General features: G+C 33.7%; 3 protein-coding genes across 5 annotated transcripts in view; 2 read left to right on the top strand and 1 right to left on the bottom strand.

The window, feature by feature from the left end:
- LOC142327577 (facilitated trehalose transporter Tret1-2 homolog) overlaps positions 1–8,401 on the top strand; it is a 40,193-nt gene extending 31,792 nt beyond the window's left edge. Inside the window, exons 4-6 of the mRNA XM_075370748.1 lie at positions 1,274–1,929; positions 3,702–4,113; positions 5,747–8,401. Of these exons, the coding sequence (XP_075226863.1) occupies positions 1,274–1,929; positions 3,702–4,113; positions 5,747–6,009 (1,331 nt within the window). The 3' untranslated portion in view covers positions 6,010–8,401. The remainder of the gene's footprint in view (positions 1–1,273; positions 1,930–3,701; positions 4,114–5,746) is intronic.
- Positions 1–24,821, bottom strand: part of Dys (Dystrophin) — a 1,915,508-nt gene that overhangs the window by 1,527,118 nt on the left and 363,569 nt on the right. The window lies entirely within an intron of this gene.
- Positions 9,568–20,427, top strand: LOC142327580 (facilitated trehalose transporter Tret1-like). The gene is made up of 4 exons (XM_075370754.1): positions 9,568–9,848; positions 13,142–13,791; positions 16,614–17,025; positions 20,104–20,427. The coding sequence occupies exons 1-4, from the start codon at positions 9,794–9,796 to the stop codon at positions 20,364–20,366; spliced, it is 1,380 nt and encodes a 459-aa protein (XP_075226869.1). The 5' UTR covers positions 9,568–9,793; the 3' UTR covers positions 20,367–20,427.

Genomic DNA, 24,821 nt, shown 5'->3' with positions numbered 1-24,821 from the left:
ACCTAGGTTGTCAAACTGCTTTCTTCACATGCATGCTTAGGATTAGTACGACTGCGGCCACGTGTACGAAATTTGATTCCGATCTACGCTTCGTTTCCTTCCGGCTATTGCAATGTAAACATGTCCGCTCCGCTAACAATTTGTACTAAGGAAAAACAAGAACTAATCCGATTTTTAACTCGGAAGATGTGAAAGGTCTGAAATTTATCGTAGACTTTTATCACAATACGAGGACGGTCTTTATCACGTAAAACTGTTTTTTCGCAGATCGAGAAGTTTAAAAGTGGCCGAACGAATGTGACGCAGGAAGAGGGAGGAGAACGCCCGTAACCTCCACCTCGGACAAGATTCAGTAAGCTAGAGAGATGGTTTTGGTGAATAGGCAATAAACGTCGATGAGGTAGCGTCTATTTATGTCGGCTTTATCCATCAAATCATCCACGACAAGCACGGTTTCCGTAAAGTCTGTGCGTGGTGGGTACTAAGACCTACCCACCGGTTTGGTCTAGTGGTGAACGCGTCTTCCCAAATCAGCAGATTTGGAAGTCGAGAGTTCCAGCGTTCAAGTCCTAGTAAAGCCAGCTATTTTTACACGGACTTGAATACTAGATCGTGGATACCGGTGTTCTTTGGTGGTTGGGTTTCAATTAACCACACATCTCAGGTATGGTCGAACTGAGAATGTACAAGACAACTTCATTCACACTCATACATATCATCCTCATTCATCCTCTGAAGTATTATCTAAACGGTAGTTACCGGAGGCTAAACAGGAAAAAGAAAAAAAGGGTTCTAAGACCTGTTATTGTTTCATGAAACCGCCCGCTCACACACAGCTCGCCACACCGTCCAAAAAATCAAGTTGAATTTTGAGTTACTGGAACACCCTCCTTACAGACTAGATTTTGTTCTAACTGACTTATATCCGTTTGGGCCGCTAACGCGTGCTTTGCGAGGTCGCCAATTTTCCACAGATTTTCCACGTTCAGAAAGCGGTGCAAAAGTGGCTTCGTGACCAACTCAAAACCTATTTCTTGGAAGGAATACGCAAGACTGTGGACTGACGGACCAAGCGTATTGACAAGGCAGGTAGGTGACTACGTCGATAAATGGTGTAATATGATTAACCTCTACTTTTGTGTAAATTAATTGTACAACGAAAACTGTAGATAATTCTTTACTCGCCCTAGTATAATACTTACAAGTAGTTAAGTATAGTTAAAAAAATGGTTAATGTGTTACAAATTACAAATTAAAATATTATATTTTACAGGAGGTCTTTGCTTACTAATCGTTGGAACATGGGCTGGTTGGCCATCACCTTTTCAATACAAATTGAAAATGGGTGAAATCCCATTTAATTTAACAAGAACAGAACGATCATGGGTAGTTTCGTTATTAGATTTCGGCAATATTATCAGTCCGATACCAGCCGGTTACATGATGGATAGATTCGGACGTAAATCAACATTTCTCTTAACTGCAATTGTTTTCCAGATATCGTGGTTATTAGCAATATTTGCAAACGGAGCGAATCTGTTATATGTAGCCCGTCTATTATCAGGTATAGGTAAGGGTATCGCTTTTACAGTTTCTCCTATGTATTTAGCGGAAATAGCAGAAACTAAAATACGAGGTGCAGTCAGTGGATTATTTACAGTTCTTTTATTTATGGGCACAATATATGAATTTGTAATAGGGCTTCTTTGCTCTTATTATACATTAAATATAGCATCTTCGATCATTCCGATAATATTTTTTATTTGCGTTATTATAATTCCGGAATCTCCGCATTATTTACTCATGAAAAACAATCTTACTGGTGCGTACAAATCATATTGTTGGCTAAGAAATCCAAAAAGAGAAACACAGTACGGAGGTGAAACAATTGAACACGAAATGGATGTTATGAATTCACAAGTTCAAAAGGTAAATTCTTTATTATAATCATAAAAATGTGTGTGTGGATGTGCATATATATTTTTTTATACTGTTCTTGAGTTCTTTCAAAAATCTACATAGTTGGTAATTTTCAAATAATTTATTCTGTTTTCTTTTCCGTTCAGGCCATCATCTACAGTCCACGTATTAACAATCCTTATTTAAGTTTTCCTCTTTTCACTCTTCTTCCCGATCTTACATCCTCCCAACATTTCTTCATTCTAACTTTCGCCACTTCCCTTCTCTCCACTGAGTAGCCCACTCCTCCTCCACTTCTGCCCCAATAATGAAAACCTTCAAACTTTTTAACTCTTCTCTATACCTTAATCTGTCCAGAACTGCTTGTTCTTCAATGTCCGTCTCTTCAATACCCTTAATCATTTTCTCTATCCAACGGTTTTTATTTAGTTTTTGTATTGTTTTACAGCGTGTCATTAAAAGGTGAGGCTAAACTCTAGGAAGAGATTTTACTTAACCTACTGAAGAAAAAATTTCCAGTGAACATAGGTCCGAAAACGCATATTTTTCTGACTTTTTTGATTTTTCTAAGAAAAAAATTATTTTTCAAGAACAGTTGGAGATTTTTAATATTCTTAAATATCATACGAATTACTAAATTGATCAAATTGTGTTGTATTGTAAAAATTATGAAGCATTTGTTTGTGAACAATTTCTATTTGAGTTTTAGCGTCCTTAATGTTTTCTGTGAAAATGACTATTTCGTCTGAAAACGCCAAAAAGAAATCAACTTCTATAGTTTTTATTATTGTCCTTATACATATGTTTAGTGTGTTATTATCTATTCTCTACTTATAATAGGCCTTTTTGAGGTCAACGAATGTTACAACTGCATTTTTAATGTTTTTAATCCTGTGCCTCAGGATGGATCTCAAAGAAAAGATCTGACCTACGCATGATTTATCCTTCCTAATGGATATTTCTCGTTAATGGTATACCCTTCCCCGTTGGTATTCTCCCAGAAGTTTTATACGTAAGGTTCCATCCTTCAAAAATCGAATCGTTGGGGTTTAACCACACCTGTTACTCGAACTCGCCTCTCAAAAGCCTCAAATGTTTTACGATCCGGTACTCTTCGAGACGGTGTATAATCGCGGTATTCATTCACAGCAGCCAATCCATTTTTATTTACTTTACAATAAATTAACATGTCCGTCAACTTTCCAAATGAAAACAAAATTCGTGGTATCACCCATTGTGACCGAACAACAGCAAAAACACCACTCAAATAAATATTCAAATGCTAACACTAAACTTAATTGTTGATCAGCTGTTATTACTCAATTATGAAAAACTAAAAATGTTTAATATGTTTTAGTAGGATGTCTTCCAAATTTACTTTAATTTTTATATGCTAATCCTAATGAGATAGAAGTCTGGTGCCACCTTTATGCAATTTCTTAGATCAAAATTCATAAGGAAACACCACATTGACCCCTTGATTTGTACAAAAGAATTTTAGCACCGTTTAATTTCACAGAGGGAGCAGAAAGCAGGGCTAAATATTTCGCGAGCTAACTCCCTAACGAACCGTTTTCTGACCTATGTTTATATGAACCTTTTTTCTAACGAATATATGTACATATATATAGTGAAAAGTTAAAAAAAAAGACAGGCATTTTTTTGTCGTTGAAATTTTCGGAAAAAACAATCTCATTCATTATTTAATATTTTTAACAGAAAAATAAATTTTATTTTTTCACGTCATATTTTTTCACAATAGTTTATTATTTCTTTTACAGGAAATGGAATCTCGTGGGGAATGGTTAGACCTTTTAAGGACAAAAGGAACAAGAAGAGCTACATTTATTGTAATGACATTAAGTGCAATGCAGAGATTCGGTGGTATAAATTCAATGATATCATATATGTCAACAACGTTACCTAGCAACGGAGGATTTTTTGGACCTGAAGAATGCATGATCATTTTTGCATTATTACTTTTAATAACCAGTCTTGTGTGTATGTTTATAGTAGATTGGTTAGGAAGGAAACCGGCACTGCTCGTATCGGGAATAGTATGTGCTATACTTCAAGGTATAATTGCGTTTTATTTTTATTTGGATAGTAAACCAAATTATGATATCACACACCTTCAATGGATACCGTATGCCTGTATGCTGACTTTTGCCGTATTCTACCAAGCTGGATCAGGTAAATATTTGGTCAGATAAAGATAAATAGAACCACTGATTACCCCCTAATAGCACTAGAAATATTTAACTTCAAACAAATGTCATAAAAAAAATTAAAATGCAATAAGAAAAATTCAGCCATCCACAATCTACAAGTAGTTAATCAAGAGTGTAAGAATACATATGGAGAGGACAAAGCAACAATCTAAAAAGATTAACAATAATATCAATCTGTAACAACTAAATAGAAAAAAAATTAGTACTTTCGGCTGTATGTCCTCACGATATGATTCCAGTGTATGTGATAAAGGATCTTTAAATCGTAAAAACTTTAATAGCCTCCACCAGAAGCTCCTTCTCCTCTTCTCATCATCCTTAGCTCGAAGCACCGTTTGGGAAAAGAGGCTGAACGCATCCCAACGAACTGCAGAAACAATTATGCGAGTCAGTAAGGATGCAGGTGTCAAGCCGGTTGGTTATCTCTGCACGAACCCTATGTTCTTCCCATTCAAGGCACTGAAACAAGGTATGTTCGACAGTGGCGTGCTCTATACAAAACATACATTTAAGGGTGTCACGCCTCCCAACGCGGTGTAGATAGCTTCCAAAGTTTCTATGGCCCTGTGAACATTTGTGTAGTGTAGTTGTCGAGGTCACCAAACTATCTTAAACACCACAGTCGCAGGTCTGGACAGATATCTTGTGCCTTTTCTTTCTTTTCGTTTTCCTGTTTAGCCTCCGGTAACTACCGATCAGATAATACTTCTTGCACATTGTCTTGCACATTCTCAGTTCGACCATTCCTGAGATGTGTGGTTAATTGAAACCCAACCGCCAAAGAATACCGGTATCCACAATCTAGTATTCAAATCCGTGTAAAAATAACTGGCTTTACTAGAATTTGAACGCTGGAACTCTTGACTTCCAAATCGGCTGATTTGGGAAGACGCGTTCACCACTAGACCAACTCGGTGGGTTATAAATATCTTTTGCCTAAAAATTCTTAACTTTACGTGGGGTTTAGATTTTTAATTTTCTTATCCATGACGACTTTAAATTGTTTAATTTAGAATCAAACTGTGTATTTATAATAAACTTACTTCATCTTGACGAACATTCAATAGTACATAGCCAGTTGTTGCTTTCGTAGTTTTGAACGTAGTTTTCCATGAAGGGCACGTTTCCAAAAAAAAAATTTAATGACTACGTACAGAATGAAGTTTAGAGTAATTTAAAATCTCAAATTTTTATATATATTACTTTAAATTTTATTTTTGCTTTTTTATAAATGGACTAGCCGGTTGGAGCTCCCCCCCCGGCCCAGGTCGACTCAGGCGGGGGCCAACGAAAACAAAATAGTAGTAACTATGGTAACTAAAGTACAAAGACGTTTGACGAGGGAAACTAAACAACCTATTTCTGTTGCCATGGTGATAGAAATATACTAATGAATTAAATGTATCATTTTTTTCTTCAATGATAATTCAAAACTGTGTCAATCTATGTATTAAATTAAACCTTCCCTGGGATAACATGAATGTATTTGAAAGCGGTTGGTTCTGGCGTAATGCGAGAACAAACAAACTTTCAGCATTATATTTAAATTTTAATTATTAATTTTAGATGATCTAACAATTTTGTTTTGTTGACAGGAATTATGCCGCATACATTGTTAGGTGAAATGTTTCCAGCGAATGTTAAAAGTAAAGCAGCTGCAGCCGCAACAATATGTTTTGCTCTTTCAACATTTTTATTAAATAAAATATTTCCAATAATTCAGCAAACGTATGGTGTACAATTTATGTTCATATTATTTTCCGTTACTAATGCATTAGTAGCTATATTTACACATTTGTTTGTAATAGAAACAAAAGGGAAATCATTCGGTGAAATTCAAGATATTCTTAACGGATAAATATTTAACGTCATTAAATTCTATTATTAAGACTGTTACTTTTTAAAAACAAAGATTTAACTGCGTAAAAAGGAACTGCTTAGCAATGTAACCGTTTATCTGAATTCAAATGAGTTGAATGACAAAACAAATAAAGGGATTTTTGATAATGTATTTTGAATAATTTCAAGATAGAATAAATATATATGTTCTACACCAGTGGTTCCGAAACTTTTCCGAGTCACGGCGTCTTTTAATTAAAATTTTTCCACGGCGCCCTATCCTAAGTAAAAAGTATGACTACTCTTAAGTAAGAGATAATACATAAAACTCATGTATCTTCATTATTTAACTTCTTTTTTTTTTTTACTCTATTAACATTAAATTAAAAATTAATGTGATGGATGAGCCTGCAAATCGCTGCAAAGTTTCTCAAATCGTGGACTTAAACTGGACACGGCCATCCTCATTTCCCTTTCCACGTTGATTTTTGCTCTATACTTACAGCGACGGCCGAAAACTCAGCTTTGCACAAATACGACATCGAAAATGGAATTAAAATCCGTTGAGCCTTATCAATTAGAAGGGGTTATTCATCTCCGAAATTCAGTCAATTCCATGCTGTCAAATTTTGCTTTCAAACTGTTGTCGCATGATAAATCATAAGATTCTCTTCTCCCGCAGTAGTAAATTCAGACGGAGCAGCACTAGTGTTAAATGGATCTTGAATCCATGCAAACCTATCGAAATTTTTTTATTTTGAAAGTATCTCTCAAACCAGATAATTAGCTATGATAAGTGCACTTGAAACATGTTTTTTATATCTTGAGAAAGATAAATAAAAATTTCTTGCCGCAATTCAAACGTACGTGATAAAATATTACCATGAGAGAGCCATCGTGCACTGCTATAGTACAAAAAAGACGAGTGTACGGCTCGACTCATATCCTCAAACAGTTTTTTAAAAAACCTTGCTTTCAATGGACGAGATTTTATAAAATTTACCACATTCTAACAGCTGACAAAGGGTCCACAATGCATTTGGTGATTTTCTTCGAACAAGTGCCTGTAATCTTCCATAGCAGCAAGACATGGATGCAGTCTTAAAAATTTTTTCTTGTTTCAGTTCTTTTAACTTCCTGGCAAAACAATCACGAGATTTGACAAGCAGGCTGTGATTAGTTTCTAAACAGCGCTTCAATTTACTTGGAAGCATACAATCCGCTGCCAAAACTTTCATACACAATACGCATTGTGGTCTCTTTTCACCATTAATTTCTGTTGACGTACAACCAAACTCTAAATAACCGTTATCATATTTACGATATTTTCGTTTCTTCAGTCGTGCCGCTGGTTGAAGACATACTTTCTTTATCTACACTATTACGTTTAATACTGTTCAAAAATCTGTCCATCATTATAGATACAATAGCAAAAAATCCCTAATTTGTATCACCGGTTATTTATATAAAACGCTGAGTTTAATTTCACTAGACTTAGATTATAAACCGACTGAGTTTAATTTCACCAGACTTAGATTATAAACCGACTGACTGAATCGAGCCAGCAACGCTTGTTTATATGCTTTCTCCAAGTTCATCCAGAACAGTCCAAATCTGTCGCGAAGGGTTTACGCACCTAGACCTGTCTAGCGCAATCATATGGCTCGATCGAAAAGGCGCAGAGTTGCCGGCTCACGTTCGTTGGCGACATTTAAACAAACCAACAAACAAAAATCTACATATTTTTAGCTTCTCACTTTGTTTTTTGTTTAGTTAGACCAAATGTAAACGTCTTGGTTCAATTAATTATGAAGATTTTATAATAGTTCGCGGCGTCCCTGTGAAGAGGCCGCGACGAACAGTTTGGGAATCACTGTTTTACACAATAGGTAAAAATTATAGCATTTCTAATTAATAAATATATGAAAAATTTATCAAACAAATGTTACAAAATACTAATCTTACTTAAAGGTAAAAAATCCTTTTACTCTACTGAATATATGTGCTAAATAAAACTGGTTATATGAAGTATTTTGTAGCAAAGGTCTTTTTTCCACCTAATTACATCATTAATCTAGTTTAACTGCTACCACATAAAAACACGTTATGACCACGGGATAAATTCATTTCTATGTGATGATTAACAATTTTATATTATTCTGAAAAATATTAAAAGAAAATAGTAAAATAAAAAAAAACGGATTATTGTAAAAAGATTACTTGAAAGTATCTTTGATTGTGAAATTGGAAATGCATAAAACGTCTGATGCAACTTAAGACACTTGTCTACACTCTTTTCTCTTATCAGTAATAATAATTTTAATGAAACACTAATGCTTACTATTAAACAAGTATAATAAATCATTACTACGATTACGTATAAAAAACAACTTCGTCGTACATACATTTGCCAACAGATTTGACTGATGTAAAAAACAATGTTTTTTCTTACAATTATTTATTTCATTATTATAATTTCTATAAAAAAATCAATAGAAAAAATGAAAAAAGCAATCTTATGAAAATATTTGTTTTATAAAAATAATATTAAATAACTACTGCAGAAAATGTTAGATGAAATGACATTTCTGATGTCTTACGCATAATAGCTTCGTTTTAATGTAATATATTTTACCTCAATTGTCTAATTAGAAAAACAATACATTGTTTGATTGGTGTAATATATATTGCCAACTAAATGACTTATATATGCAATATAAATAGTTCGTTAAGTTTAAGACAAATCCGATATATGAACGGAATATTATATGAAGATTTACTTATTTTATAACAATGTTCTCTGCTTGTAATATTTTTCTTTTTACGAATGAATAAAATTGTTTATCGATTGTTTGATACTATTTTTCACAAAAAAAATTTACCGACCAATTTTGTGTATACTTACATATAACAAAAATATTTCTTGCGTATTAAAGATCAAAAGTAATGAATAATAAAGGAAAAATGAAAATAAATAAAATAAAATAAAATAAAATTTGACTTGATGCACATAGTGGAATTGTTATAAAATACTTTTTTTTTCAAACATAGCACTGTTGGTATATGAAATTAATTACAATATAAAAATAAAATAAAATTCAACCTTACCAACAATTTACATATGTCCCTAATTCTTTCGACCATCCTCAGGAGAGAAATCTTTTTTCTTATAAATTAAAAACATTAAAATTAAAAAAATTATGTAATATTAAAATCATAATTGGTCGTCATTGAATATAAGTGATTACGCCTGTTACGTAAAAGTGTCTCAGTTTTATGTTTTTTCCCAGTTTAGAGACACAAAATAAATTGTCGGTGAGATTGAATTTTATTTTATTTTTTATGATTCCAAACGATCAGGTTCTATCTTAAATGTATTAATTAAAACAGATAATGAATGAAAAAGAAAACGGTAAAATCTCCCCCTATGAGGGAGATTTTATCTCCTCCTATTACATCACCATGTAACTACTGCTTATAAGTATTATAAATACCGAGTGAAAACCATACAAAAATAGCAGTTTAATTAATGTATTTCATCTTAATTAATATAACTTCAATAAACCATAAAATATGATAAAATGTTTTTATCTTTAAGAGCGGCTGAAAGAGGTTATAACACCAGTTATCTCAGTTAAGAAAAAAATCCCATGCTTAAAAAAAAAACATGATTATGTATTTAGTTTTACGCCAAATTAAAAAAAAAACAAAACAGACAGTTGTTTTCAAACACTTCATATTATAACTTAAATAATTAATAAGAGAACATTGTAAATCCTTCTCAGATATCATACTATTCAAATATGTATTCATGTTACAATAATGGGTACCAACGACAACTTTTTGCTGGATTTACAGGTAAGTTTATAATTTTTTCTTTCACCTAAATGGCAGACATTTTTGTAAATTAATTTATTTATTTTATTAATTGTTTTCATTTATTTATAGTCGCAACAATTAAACTCATTAGCGACTGGAATGTAACTGTAAATTTACCGGTAAGCGTGTAGTCTTTAACAGATTCAGGACGACCATCCTGAGATGCGTAGTTAATGAACCCCAATCACATTCAAATACGAATAAAAGCAACTACCTTTACTAGGATTTGAACCTAAAATCACTCTACTTCGAAATCAGCTGATTTACGATGACAATTTTTACCACGACAAACCGGTGGGTTACATGACTATTAATATTTATATGGGGATAATGAAATTAGTTATAGCCAATTGCCCAACCCGGTGGATTATATATGACCGACTAATAAATATGTTATTACTACTAATATGTTATATAGGGATAATGTAATAAGTTACAGCAATTGCTCTATAAGAGCATCAAAAAATTGTTAAATTAGTTTGGTAGAATGAAAGTCAAACGGGTTGTATATTTTATCTATCATATCTATCAGTATAATTATATCCAATTCCATATACGGCGTAGTATATATTATCTATCAGTATAATTATACTAATTATTCTAATATTATCTAATTCAATATACGGCGTACTAACCTTTAAAACGTTTGAAAAAATAATGTTGTATTCAACAATTTTAATTAATTTTAGGGAAAGATTAATACTGGTAATAATTTACAAATTCTTTCTTTGTACATGATATTATTTTTGTAAAACACGTTAAGCCGATTATCAGAGTACTAGAAATTAATAAAATGAAGTTTATTTATTTTTTTTGAAAGTTACAGTCTCATTTCTAGGATATGTTAATTACCAGTTTAGTGAAAAATGTACAACACATTACACGTTGATAAACTTAACAATTTCTACTCACGAAATACGTTCAATTTCATGTTATTTTTTTATAATTACTACATTACAAAAAAAGGACTGCTTGATGCACTTTCGATTTTCATATACATAAATAGTACGCATTATTTACCACCCCTAGCGGGAAAATAATGAATTAGTATTTTTTTTTTTTTTTTTTTTTTTTTTTTTTTTACCTCCGGGTCCGCACTCAAGCAATTCATTCCGCAGAGGATGAGATGAATGTTTTGAGCGTGTGTGAAAAATGCCATGCCTGACCGGGATTCGAACCCAGGAAATGGGGTTAAATTCGAATTAGTAAATTAGTAACAGAATGAATTACTTTTTTCTTTTTTTTTGGAGGGCGAAAAACGCTTTGGTGTTATTATCGCCCGGAATAAGTAGGTTTCATAAAAAACAAAATAACTGTTTAGAAACAGTAAAAAATTTAAACCAAAAAACATACAATTAAAAATAAGCGAGATTTAACAAAAAATAAATAAAAATTTACAAAGTCCGAGAAGGGTGTAAAGGGCCTATAAAATCTTAAGAAATAAACTTAAAACTATATCAAAAAAGTAATCTTAAAAATATGATAAAATTATTTTAAAGAAACAAAAATAAAAACAAAAAAATATAAAATTTACATAAACATAGAATTTAATAAAATCCGAGGGTAGTGTAAAGACCCCTTCTCGAATAGCAGAATAAAAAACCAATAACAAAAACATAAAAATTAAAGCAAAATCAGACACCTTAAAAACGTAACTATACGCAACAATATAATAAAATTCTAGATATAAGACTAACACGACGCAAAAATAGAAACATCCTTTCTAAAACTTTATTATTATTGCCGAAGATACGTTGAGAAACTTGACAATTTCTATTCACGAAATACCTTCAAATTTCATATTCTTTTTTTGTATAATTATTACATTAAAAAAGAGGACTGCTTGAAGCATTTTCGATTTTCATGTACATAGACTATTAGTATGTAAGCTTTACCACTCCTAGCGGAAAAATATTGAATTAGTAATAGAATGAATTACTGCAAATATTCTACATAATTGTTTTTATTGGAAAAAACTTATTTACTCTTGCGGCATGTTTATTTGGATTTTTATTAAATCATTTTCTTCAGAAATAAAATCATCTAACACGTCATCGAGACTAAACAAAATTCCTTACGTAAAACACATCTGAAATCGTAACTTTAGTAGTAGTATAAAATAGTGTTCACGTTGTGCAATGACACTGGAAAACACTGAAATTTATTCTTTACTTTTGTAGGGAAACATATTAAATCGTATGCAATGTTTTAAAGTAAACTAAATGATTAAAAAAAAAAAATTGAAATTTAGAATCAATAAAAAAATGAGGTATCAGTTTTTTTTTGTATCTCAGTTTCCATTTGCATTTCATGACCTAGGAACCCCAGAAAACAAAAAAGGGAGTAATGTTCGTACGTATGTATATACAAACGTCGTGTGCATATGAAGCAATCTGAGGATAAAATATTGGGGGGAGGGTCAATATTTCCAGGGGGCGGGGGAGTTTGCGGGGGTCTTAATATATATTATTTTTACATTTATATTTATTCTATTTTATTTATAACTTAGCAAACATCTTACTTTTTTCAAAAAAACTTGCCCGAAAATTCCTCCTTCCACAAAAATCGAAAAGCTAGTTTTTTATTTTTATCTTCCAGACATAATAGTGGTAGTTCAAACGACAAAAAAAAATATTTCGAGCGTAATATTGTGAATAAGAAAGCCGATTAATGTTTTAAATTTTTAAAACATTTTTGGTTTATTTAAACTTTTAATAATATTAACTTAATAAATTAAAGTTAGTATAAAAACTTTTAGAAATAATATTCCGATAGAATTTCATCATAATTCACCCCCGCCCTTAAAAAAGGAAATCTTTTTTTAGTTTCTTTCACTTAATTTAGTAAACGTAGAAATATCAAAAACATTTTCTTGGAAGGGGATTTTGGAGGTGCTGGAGCAGAAACGAATTAAAAAATAACAGTCATATAATAATTTTATTTTTATAATAAAAATTCATCATAAATTACCCCCACAGCAAAAAAAAAACCTTATGTAACATTTTTGTGTATAATTATTTTTCCACAATATAAGAATAACCAATGCCAGGAAAATATTACGTGCTTTTATTAATTTAAATTTTCGAAGCCCAGATTGTTTAAAAAGTTATGAATTACTATTTAATGTTCCTGAACAAGTTTTACTCTATTTAAGATATAATTTTAGCTTTTATTTACTTTTACAAAAACTACTTTAAGCAGGATGAATTTAATAAAATTACAAAATAAAGAAAATTGAAAAAATCTATAAATTAATTACTCTAATTTTACAGGAGGTCTATGCTTGTTTATAAGTGGATCATGGTCTGGATGGACTTCACCATTTTTACACAAACTGAAAGCGGGTGAGATCCCATTTAATGTAACTGTATCCGAAAGATCATGGATAGTTTCGCTAACAGATTTTGGAAACGTATTCAGTCCGATACCAACGGGATATATAATGGATATATTAGGACGTAAATGGTTATTTATAATATCGGCAATTATTTTCCAGATATCGTGGTTGTTAACGATATTTGCTAACGGAGCTAATCAACTATACGTTGCGCGGTTTTTAGCGGGTTTAGGTGAAGGAATAAGTTATACGGTTTCACCGATGTATTTAGCTGAAATAGCAGAAACTAAAATAAGAGGAACTGTTAGTGGATTATTTACTGTTCTAGTATTTTCTGGTGTAATAGTAGAATTTGTCATCGGACCTATATTACCAAATTTAACTGTTAACATTATATCATCGATAATTCCGTTAGTATTTTTTCTACTTGTGCTTCTAATCCCGGAATCACCGTATTATTTATTAATGAAAAATAACCTTAAAGGAGCGTATAAAGCATTCTGGTGGCTAAGAAGACCGAAAAAAGAAGAAGCAGATGAAACCATTCAAGCAGAGTTGGAAATAATGAACTCTCAAGTTCAAAAGGTAATTATTTAATAATATAATAAAAACATATGTACACTAACTATTCACAAAAATAATAAGTTTACCACAAAAATCATAGTCTATTGATCGTTCGAATAATTTGAGATTACCCAGTCTCAATACAGATTTGTATGCAGCTAAAGAACAGCAGTCGATCTTATCCAATTCCTGTCGACCAAACCTGATATCATTAATTGAAACCGCAGCAATAACCAAAGTGTACTATAACGTGCGTACAGAAAACTAATTATTATTTTAGCGTAATACAATACACTAAACAACTACATCAGTACAGTAACTAGATATCTAATTTAGTTAGAAAATTATTTCTTTTGCAACACGTAAAATAAAAGGCTTCTTTCTTGTCAATATTTACTGATCACAAAAATGTTTCTATGTACTGGAGATTGATAATTTTAGATTATATTACCGGTCAGGTGGTCAAAGCCTTTGTGGGTCAATCGCATAGCGGTTTTGAAGCACACAAGTAAGCACCGTGGCTGCTAAAGTCCAGATTTTTTTTTAGGAACAAAATAAAACTTTAATAGTAATACAATACGAGAAAGACTATTGTACAATATAAACCATCTACAAAACTTATTTCAAATTTCGACTGTATATTTTCCGGTTTTTTTGCACGTAAATGTTGTGTACCTTTTGATTATTTTGCTTTCTCTGATAGTTTGCACTAATAAATCTTACATATTGTGTTCAAATATGATTGCGAATATAAATAGAAGAAACTTTAAATAACCTAAAAAGAAGATTATTAATTCCTAAATTTCCACCGTTTTGAATGCTTATTTAAATTTAATAATAATGAATGGAATTTATAAAAATATTAATTAAAAAAGTAAGAAAATGTATAACAACAAGATAAAACATGGTAAGAAAAGGTTTATGATTTTCAAACACAATTAGAATAAAATAAAAATCACATTTTTTAAACAAATGCCCTTCACTCAGGGTTTGGTTTTACATAGAGAGAAAAAATATTAGCCTTTTCTATTAATAAAATTAACAATTTTCATATCCTAATGGGTTTTTTAACCCTGTAGATATTCTTCGCGTACACGAATCTTTTTTCAACGTAATATGTAGTTTATAAAACACGATCTAATTATATTGTTATCGGTGATCTGAAACATAAGAAATCAAACGAAACAAAAGAGGTATTTTCCGAAATTTTTTGTTGTAAAGTTTTAAACCGTTTTATTTTTGGTAATTTTTTTACACGTAGAAGGAATGAACAAAAAAATAAAAACTACAAAAAAATACGAATTTCTCCCATGTTTTCATACTGAATTGTACTAAATTATACTAAAAAATAAATAATTGTGTAATAAACAACACACAATCATACATCATACACACACACACACACACACACACACACACACACACACACACACACACACATAAAATTTATAACAAACCAATTATGTACAAAATATTTAAGAATAATTAAATTATATCATTATACTCCTAGCCGAGTTTGTTACAGTAATAATTTAAATCAACAAATACATCAACATGCCTGTCAACTAATTTTCAATTCGTAAGAACCCGGAAACTTAAAACGTAACGGAAAGGTAAAACTTTCGAATAACTTTTTCCTTTTGTAAGATTACGGGAGGAAACCTTTTTATAGCTACCATGTGGTTTCGTACTTTACAGTAGTGTGGGACTCTCCTTTGCGGACCTACCCACTAAAACCTCTCCACCTCTAAAACATGGGATGGCGGACCCACCTTACGGTATTATCACAGTCGTGCCTCAATCCGCACCACCATTGCTGGCTCGACGCCTCAGCGTTACCGGGATCCTGCGGATTTTTTATCCTCTGCGCAAGGGAGAGTCAGAGGTAATGATTCACCACTGGACATTCTTACGCCAACACGGTTCGGATGATCTCAACTAATATCATGGACACCGCGTGCCATGATCGTTCGGTCTGTAGCATAGTCCCAATGATGTTCTCTGGGTAAGCACGACGAATTCTCTCCACCCTAAGTTGTAGGAACCGATTGTATGCAAACACCGTGTGTTCTATGGCATCCTCCTCCCCGCAATAATTGCATTCCGCGGAGGGTCTCAGCATCCGCGCACACAAGTATGACTTGAAACACTCGTGACCGCTAAGGAACCGAGTCAACTCGTACCCTAGTTCCCCGTGTTTTCGGCACAGCTACCTCGGCAGGATCAGTGTGTACGTCCATCTGCCTTTTATCGATTGATCCCCTCTCCTGCCACCCGCGGACAAGCGATGCCTCCGCATCCGGCTTACCCACTCCCGTGTACATCTCCTCCCTCTTTGAACGAGGAGATTCATAAGAACAAAGTAAACAATGACAATATTTTCACTGAAAAAAAAAATGTATATAAATAAAAAAAGAAAGGAATGCTTGTTTCTATACAAATAAAACCTTTCAACGAAGAGAAGTAGAATTTAGGCATTTCTTAATTAAAGCGTCTATTTCAGTCGCTTAATGGAAAAAAATGAAAAAAGCAACTGTTATTAAAAACCCGGCTGCCGGTTCGAAATAGTGCATCCGAAAATGGTAAACGTAGGACAAACTGTAAAATTGAAGAGTTTGGCTTAGACAGGCTATATTTACTGTATGAACTAGAAAAGTAGCTGTTGCTTAGGATTTAATAAAGGTACAATACATATGCGGATTTTTTTTACATCATACTAATCAATCAAACTATTAACATAAAGTGTAAATTAACAGTAATTAAAATTGTGTAAATATAAAAATTACACATAAAAATTACTAATGATTAAGACAAAAATGTCTAATAATCTTTATTATTGACAGGAAATGCAGTCCGAAAAGAGATGGATAAATCTTATAGATACTAAGGCAACACGTCGTGCTACATTTGTTGTGATGTCGTTAAGTGTGATGCAAAGATTTAGTGGAATCGCTACCATGCTGCAATATATGTCAACTACCCTTCCTAGCGAAGGAGGCGGACTAGGCCCGCAACAAAGTATGATACTTTTTGCAGTATTACTTCTGGCATCGAGCCTCGTATGTATGATAACTGTAGAATGGATAGGAAGAAAACCAGCGTTGCTAATGTCTGGAATAGTTTGCGCTATACTTCAAGGTATAAATGCCGTTTATTTTTATCTAGATAGCCGAACGGATTACGAAGTTTCACATCTTCGATGGATACCGTATGTATCCATAATGATTTTTGCTGTCTTCTACCAGATCGGTTTAGGTAACTATTGGTTTAACTCTAATTATTTCTTTGTTTAAAACAGCTAGAACCGTAGACTTAAGATTAGTTTTATATATTAATTTAGAACCTTAATTAGCATTTATAGATTTTTGAAGATAAAAATGACGTCTTCAAGAGATGGGTACTGGATTCATTCAGTGAAAACGTTGTTGCAGCTGCTTCATTACCAGTTGAGATTCACGATCAGTTCATTGAAATTACTGCCGATAAAACGTTAAAACTACAATTCACATCTAAAGATTTAGATGAGTTTTGGCTTGTTCGTCGAATTGAATATGGACATTTAGTCGCAGAAGCGTTGAAAGTGTTAATCACTTTCAGTGTCATCTTTATGAAAAGGGTTTTTCGTCTATGGTTGCGTTATAAACTAAATATAGGAGTCGTCTTTCATCACATGAAATCGATTTGCTTTTATGTGCTTCTAACATAGATCAACCGAAGGTGAAACTTTTAAATGAAAAAAAAAACCCGCAACTATCTCATTAATTTATTTTCCTACAATATATACTTATACATTAAGTAAAATATTTATAATAAATGATTTTTTTCTCGTAAAATGAGAAAAATTATTGTTTACGTGTGAAGCTGTAGGCCAATTTCGAAACCACCCTTTCATATCACCGCCACCCCTAGGTTGAGAAACTGATCTAAAATATTATGTATTTCGAAATCCCTGCCCAAGGATCTTTTTTTTTGTATTATCTTTTTTCCGCCTTTACGAGGGTTTTTATTTCTGATAAACAGTTTGTCAAATTCAAATCATAGAAGATTACAGTGTCATAGCTACCGATAGTTTCGTCTTCTTTTGTGTGATTCCTGACCTCGTAGGGAAAGAAACCTGCCTTGTAACGATTCCAGGCGCCACATCAACCCCTCCGTTCCTAGCCCTGATGGGCTCTATCGGAGGCCATCTTCAAGACCTCAACATCTGAATATATATTTCAGTTATCGGAGTGGCTTCTATCAGGATGCCACCGATGTAAATGCCCAAAGAGTCATTCCCATCAGTGTAATCACCCACCTACATCATCAGACGAAAAATAACACAAACTATTATCAAAGCTCTGATAACGAATAACGAAAAAAGAGCTTGTAAAATGAAAGCAATCCTATATCCTCAGAAATTATTTTAATATCGCAATTTTGACCGACCGTTCTAAATGTTTGCCTACCACCAACCAAAACCCAAACGTAATCGTTAAGATTCGCCTACTCTAACGGAAAAACGTACAAACAGGTTCCTTGTCAACCTGGATACTAAACAATACCCCCTCCGCGATTCTCTCGAGCACCAAAAATCTAAAAACATTTTCGGCGATATGCCATTCCTCTCAACCTTCCAATTGGCACGCAGATCCAAATCCCAACCAGTGCCCTCAAGCTTTCGACCCACCTCTGCATGCCTTACACCTCATCTTTCGAGCAGACGTACGGGAGGTGATGTGCATTATCATTAACAAAACATTTAGAACAATGAACCGAGTCAGTCAAGCCAAATCGAGCCAGCCTGTCTCGAAACCGTGCCCCGAAAGGGACTCCGCAAATCGATGCGAGTTACATATCGATTCGGGGAGATCCACAGGATCCCACCTACTCTGCAATAAATTAAAACCTTCCTCCTCAATTTCTCTAGTACGCTGCGCAGTGCGTTTTCCTGACCTTTTTTGCAGCATATCGTTGTTGACGCTCCGACGCCAAGGATGTCAATTGGCTTGCGATTACTGAAAATGCCTCACGTATTATATTAGCCCCCAGTTACAATTAGTAATAGGAGGCTCTAGCCCTCAACATAATATCACGGTAAGTTTTGTGCCTCATTCTGTACGCCCAAACTAGTGTTGCATATAGCATAATAGCTTCTCATACAACTTTATATGAAATTCTCATCGTTTTGAAATTTAGTCCCCGATGGAGGTGGACCACCCTACGAATGCCGAAAAAGGCATCAAACGCCTTCTTTGCGACACTCTGAAAGTGCTTCTTGAATCTGAGATTTTCATCAAGGAGCACTCCCTAAATACTTTTGCGACGAAACATACCGAATAGAATGACCCACCATAAAAACACGACTTCGCAGAGTTATAGCGAAATAGCCTTTCATTAGCACCATGGTGGTCTTTTTAGGGCTAAGTAGTCTACTTTGTGTTGATCACGCCACACCTTTAGTATCCTATATGCTTGCGTTGCCCGGAATTCAATCTCATTCCGCGAAACTCCTTTGACCAGCAGAAGCCCATCATCTGCATAAACGATGATGACGTCATCCGCTGGGCAACCTCAACATAAAGGGAATAAAATTCCACAACCGAAAGCAGAAGGGAACGCTACCTTGGGAACATCCCTAAGATAACGTTTTTTCCACTTCTGTGGCATTATCACGGAGTAGTACTGCACGGTTATAAAAGTAACTTTGTAGCACCCCAATCTCGTCACGAGTGCATGCCCGACGTTGTAACTGATACAAGGTCGAGGGGTACCAGGACATGTGGGCCCATGACATGTTCAGAGTTGAAGCTGGTCACTATATACATGATTTTCAAGACTGCTTCCTCCGAACCCTTCTATGAATGGTCACCGTATTGATCCTCCATCAGAAGTTTGTGTGAACTCAACTTTTCATTAATCCATAAATACAGCACCTTCTTAAACACCTTATCAAGCACTGGCAGAAGCGTCAGAAGCCTGTATGACGAAGTCACGCGGGATCCTTGCTACCCCCTTTGCTACAAGTGCTTAATTAGACCCTTCTTCCAGCAAAGCGGGAAGTAACTCGCAAAGAATAACCTACTCAAAACTGTAGTGAGAACTCTAATACTGACACCTAACGAGCGAACAATAAGTTCCACGGTGATCCCATCATACCCTGGAGCCTTATGTTTTTTTTTTTTTCAAAGCTGCAAATAACCTGCCCCACCTCATCTTCAGTAATCTCCGATCGTGTGATTCCCGTAAAATTTAATTCAAAATGAAATAAGTTATTAAAGTTAATAATTAAGCAATAAACAAGTAATAACCGATTTACATAAATAATGTAATTAATATTAATTTTTTCCACAGGCGCTATGTCTCATACGTTACTGGGTGAAATGTTTCCAGCAAATGTCAGAAGTAAAGCGGCATCAGCAGCTACAACATGTTTTGCATTATCAACATTTTTATTAAATAAAATTTTTCCGATAATTTCAGAAACGTATGGACCACATTATATGTTTTTAATATTCTGTATAACGAACATTCTAGTTGCAGTTTTTACATATATATTTGTTATAGAAACAAAAGGGAAAACATTCGGGCAAATTCAAGAAATTCTCAGCAGATGATTGTATTTAAAAAAAGAAAGTCGTTATCAAATTACACTATTTCAGACACAAATAAAAAGAATAAATTTATGTACGTTTTGTATTTTTAATTATTTTCAGATCTATTACATTTCCTAATAAGAATCACTTAAGAGTTAAAAATTTTCTTTACAAACTTTTTAAAGAAATTTTTTAAAGTTTCCTAACATTTTGTAGTTTTATTTAAAAGTTTCCTGTGATAATTAATGTTTTTAATTTAATTCAATGAATTTTTTTACAATAAATTTTACATAACTCACGCTCAATCCTACCATCTGCTACCATTAACAAAATATATTTAAATTTTTATGAATTCTCCATTTTAACGATTAAATATAATCGCAGTAACTACGGTTTGAAAGTAACATAAATTATTGTCTCAAAAAGTGGTGAAAAAAATTCGTACGATATAATTATCCAAAACTACTGGTATTCTGAATACCCAGGTAAAATATAAACTTTTTTATAAGCAAAACGATAATTTTTAAAAATCCGTCAGTATCAGAACTCCCTAACATGGTCAATTTTTAGTAAATTATACTAAAAATAAAATTTAAATAGAAAAAGGTAGGAAGAAGAGCAAAAAATGTAACTAGATAATTTCTGACAGTATTATCTAGTTCGAACATAGCGGTAGATACATCAGAATATTAAATTATAAATACATATTTATATAATTTTTAATTGTAATGTATTCAGCATTCTTCAAAGTATATAAACGAAAAATTTTGCAATCCTAATAGGAAATAATAATATCCTAATAGTTTGAATATTAATTTTATAAAAATTAAAATTTCCTAACTATATTATAATTAATTTATAACGAGCGGTATTTTTTTATTTTTTTTAAGCACAAATTTCGAATTATTTCTGAAAAGATTATATAAAAAATAAAAATTAAAATATCAATCTAATAATCAAGGGTGTAAATTAATAAACATGTATATTAATCTACAAGTAAACACGTCAATTAAATTCATCCGGCTACAATTTAATGAGAGAATTCATTGTTAATAATCAGACAATAAAATTAATCTGCTAAGGCCACACATTTTATACTACACACTGATAAAATGAAATATGATGTAAATAAAATACGTTTTACAAATCGTAACTAAACAAATGCAAATAAAGATATAACTAAATATAATTTACTTGCGATTTATTTACGGAAGGAGGCACAATTACGTTAATAAAAATAATTTAATAACTACAACAAAAATAAAACCAACATTTCAATGTATTATTATGTATATATGTATTTAAATATACATATATATATATGTATATTTAACAACCTGTAACCAGTCACTTCCAAAAATAAAAGTAACAATAAATAAGAGTACCAACCATCCGATACCAAGTTTACCAGGGAAAACAAGGAATGAAGCGGTTTCTCTGTCTTCACCAAGGTAAATACTGTTCTATTGGACGTAAGTACGAAAATCCCACCAGGCGTTAAGTGATATTCAGTCCTATAGATGAGATGACACTTATTTTAACAACTACGGAAATTGGCTATATAATTTAATATCGATACATCGATAATCCCACAGAAAGTAACTCTGTATAGCCTCTGGAACCATCGTAAAGTATTACTTCAAAGGATGATATGTATGAAAGTAAACGAAGACCTCAGACTGTACACTTGTACAGTCTGAGGTCGAGATGTGTGGTTAATTGAAACCCAACCACCAAAGAACACCGGTATCCACGATCTAGGATTAAAATCCGTATGAAAGCCTTTACTAGGATCTGAACCTTAGAACTTTCGACTTCGAAATCAGCTGATTTGTAATGAAGAGTTCACCATTAGACCAACCCGGTGGGTTACAGATAGTAACTCTGTTTAGTGTCATTTGTAACTTACTTGTCTTGCAATCGTAACAACTATAAAAATAGAAGAACAATGTAAAGCAAGACGTTCATGGGGATAAAACAAAATTAACTACTGCATAAACAATACATATATAAAATAAAGCTTAAAATTGTACAATTGCGTAATAAGAAAACCAAATAAAAAGGAAAAATCTGGCAATGGAATTATTAAACTACCAGCACTGAGAAGTTGAAACACTATTTCGAAAACTAGTTTAAAAATAGATTTTTTAAAAAATATTACAATTTTTATTCTAAAAATAAAATTTTTGAACTTACTGAAGATAAAATTTGACCATAAAACTCGTAAATATATATGATAGACAATTTTACTAAAAATGTTCTTTTGTGATTATTTGAAACGCGTTGTTACTTTCGTCTGACAAATTATTTATTTTCAATTTTCGGATTTCCCAGTTTCTTTTTTGCTGTAAGTTTGTGTAGCATAAGCGCTATATTTTTTGCTAAGAAAAAAATAAACTATCTAACTATGAAAAATTGCAAAATGAAAAAAAAAACTATGCAAAATGAAAAATTGCAAAATTTTTTGCAAGGGGAGGAATTGCAATTCCTCCCCTTGGAGGAAAATTTGTACAAAATTTTAACAAGATAATTGCTTCATTTATTTAGGGTGTAGATACTGCTAAGATTCAGGGTTATTTAAATGAGGTATTTCATTTTTAAATTATGGTTTCCCACTTTTACTTCTTTTTTTGCTCATTTTTTTGCTACTCTTTAAATAACTCCCTTTTGTTCTTACTCTTTAAATCTCTCACTTTTTTTGTTACCCGTTATAAATTTTCACTTATTTTGTTACTCCTTTTTAAATTAATTTTTAACTACAGTTTTATGCTGTAGTTCGTCAGACTTATGCCAGCCGTCAATAACTCAACATGTGTTGAGTTATAATATAAGTTGAATTTCAAATATAATAAAATAAAATTTGTGCATATAATGTTATTACAAGTTCAAATATTATAATAAAATTAATTTACAATATAAAATAATAAAGACTCTGAATCAGCAAAACAAAAGATTTAGAATAATTAAACCTAACCAAGTTACTAAACCAAGGCGGCAATTATTCGACATCCAGATACTATCTAAGTTTTAACAAAATCGGTTCGTCCACAATTTGAAGATATTTATCGAAAAGTAGTGAGACATTACATACATACAACAAATGCAACCGTAAAATATTTGTGTTTTTTCGATCATGACTCCTTAAGATATACAAAACGTCGACATATTTTTCTTTACGTATAGCCGGAATAGTAAAAGCAGATATGACCCACTGATTATAAATTTTATCCTATGATTTCAAATTATATATAGGTACTTCCCCTGCCACCCGGAACCACACCCCCAATTAAGCATGAACACGGTTCCGGGAGGTGCCTTTGCCTCTAGTCGCCAGAAGGAAATGCCAGGCCCGGCTCTGCCGTTCCCGGCCACCATCACCGAGCAACCGGGACTCGGTCCTTTGTGCTTCGCCCCTAACGAGGAAACTCCGGGAGGGACGGCCCCGCTGGAACTGAGCCTTTAAGGTCAAGAGCTCGAGAGTCTCCGCACTTCATCGCCACCGTCCATCCGTGCACGCATGGACGAACGGCAACTCCGCTGTCCCTCAGGCCGTCGCTTCCCGATATTTCAGTTGCAGTATTCCCGATACAAACCCCGTCACAGTGTCGAAGTCCACTGAACTGCGTAACATCGTTCCAACGATGGTCCCCACCTCGAGATGCCCAGTTACGGCAGTACAGTCGCGGCGTTCCTCGTCCCACCGCGGGCACTGGAATATCACGAGTTCCGGCGTGTCTAACTCCCGACAATAAGGGCAGAAGGGGTCTTCAGCTCTTCTTTGTCTACACAGGTATGAGCGAAAGACCCCATGTCCGGTCAGGAATTTTGTCAGCCAGAATCCCAGTTCGCCAAACTTCTTCTCGGCCCACAGCTCAATCTGCGCGATCAGGTGGGAGGTCCACCTCCCTTTCGTGGATGCACCAGTTGCTGAAGTGGCGGCATCCCAGTCACCACCAGCACCGCCTCAGTCGAGACAGAGGCATATGCCGACGCCACTTTAAGAACCATACGGCGCTGTACTCCCTCCAACAGTCTTCTGTTACGCCATGGCTCTCTTCCACATTGGGGCGCCATAAAGAATTGATTTCGTCAGATGCGCGTACAGCCTCCTCTTCGACGTACGGGGGTCTCCAACGTTCGATAGTAACTTAACCAAGTTCTTAACAGTCTACCCAGCTTTCTCACTCACCGCCTGCGGTCGAACCACACTCCAAGATACTTGGTGGCCTCTCGTCATTGGACCATCGCACCCTCCATCAAAATCGGGAAAGGCACCAGTCGCCGCCTTCCCGCCATTGGGGTAAACAGAGATTTATCGCAGGACAGATGGAGTGTTACCCCGCCCATCCACTCAGCGAACATCGTGATAGCGGCATTCGCGGCACGTGTCACCTCCTCTTCGGTCTTTGCCACGACTACCAGGACTAAATCATCAGCGTAGGCGACAGGGGTAACACCCCGCGGGTATCGCTACCG

The sequence above is a fragment of the Lycorma delicatula genome, chromosome 7 (genome assembly GCF_047948215.1).
Source record: "Lycorma delicatula isolate Av1 chromosome 7, ASM4794821v1, whole genome shotgun sequence".
NCBI lineage: Eukaryota > Metazoa > Arthropoda > Insecta > Hemiptera > Fulgoridae > Lycorma > Lycorma delicatula.
The sequence above is the reverse complement of the archived record's forward strand: the minus strand, read 5'-3'. Positions and strand labels throughout refer to the sequence as shown.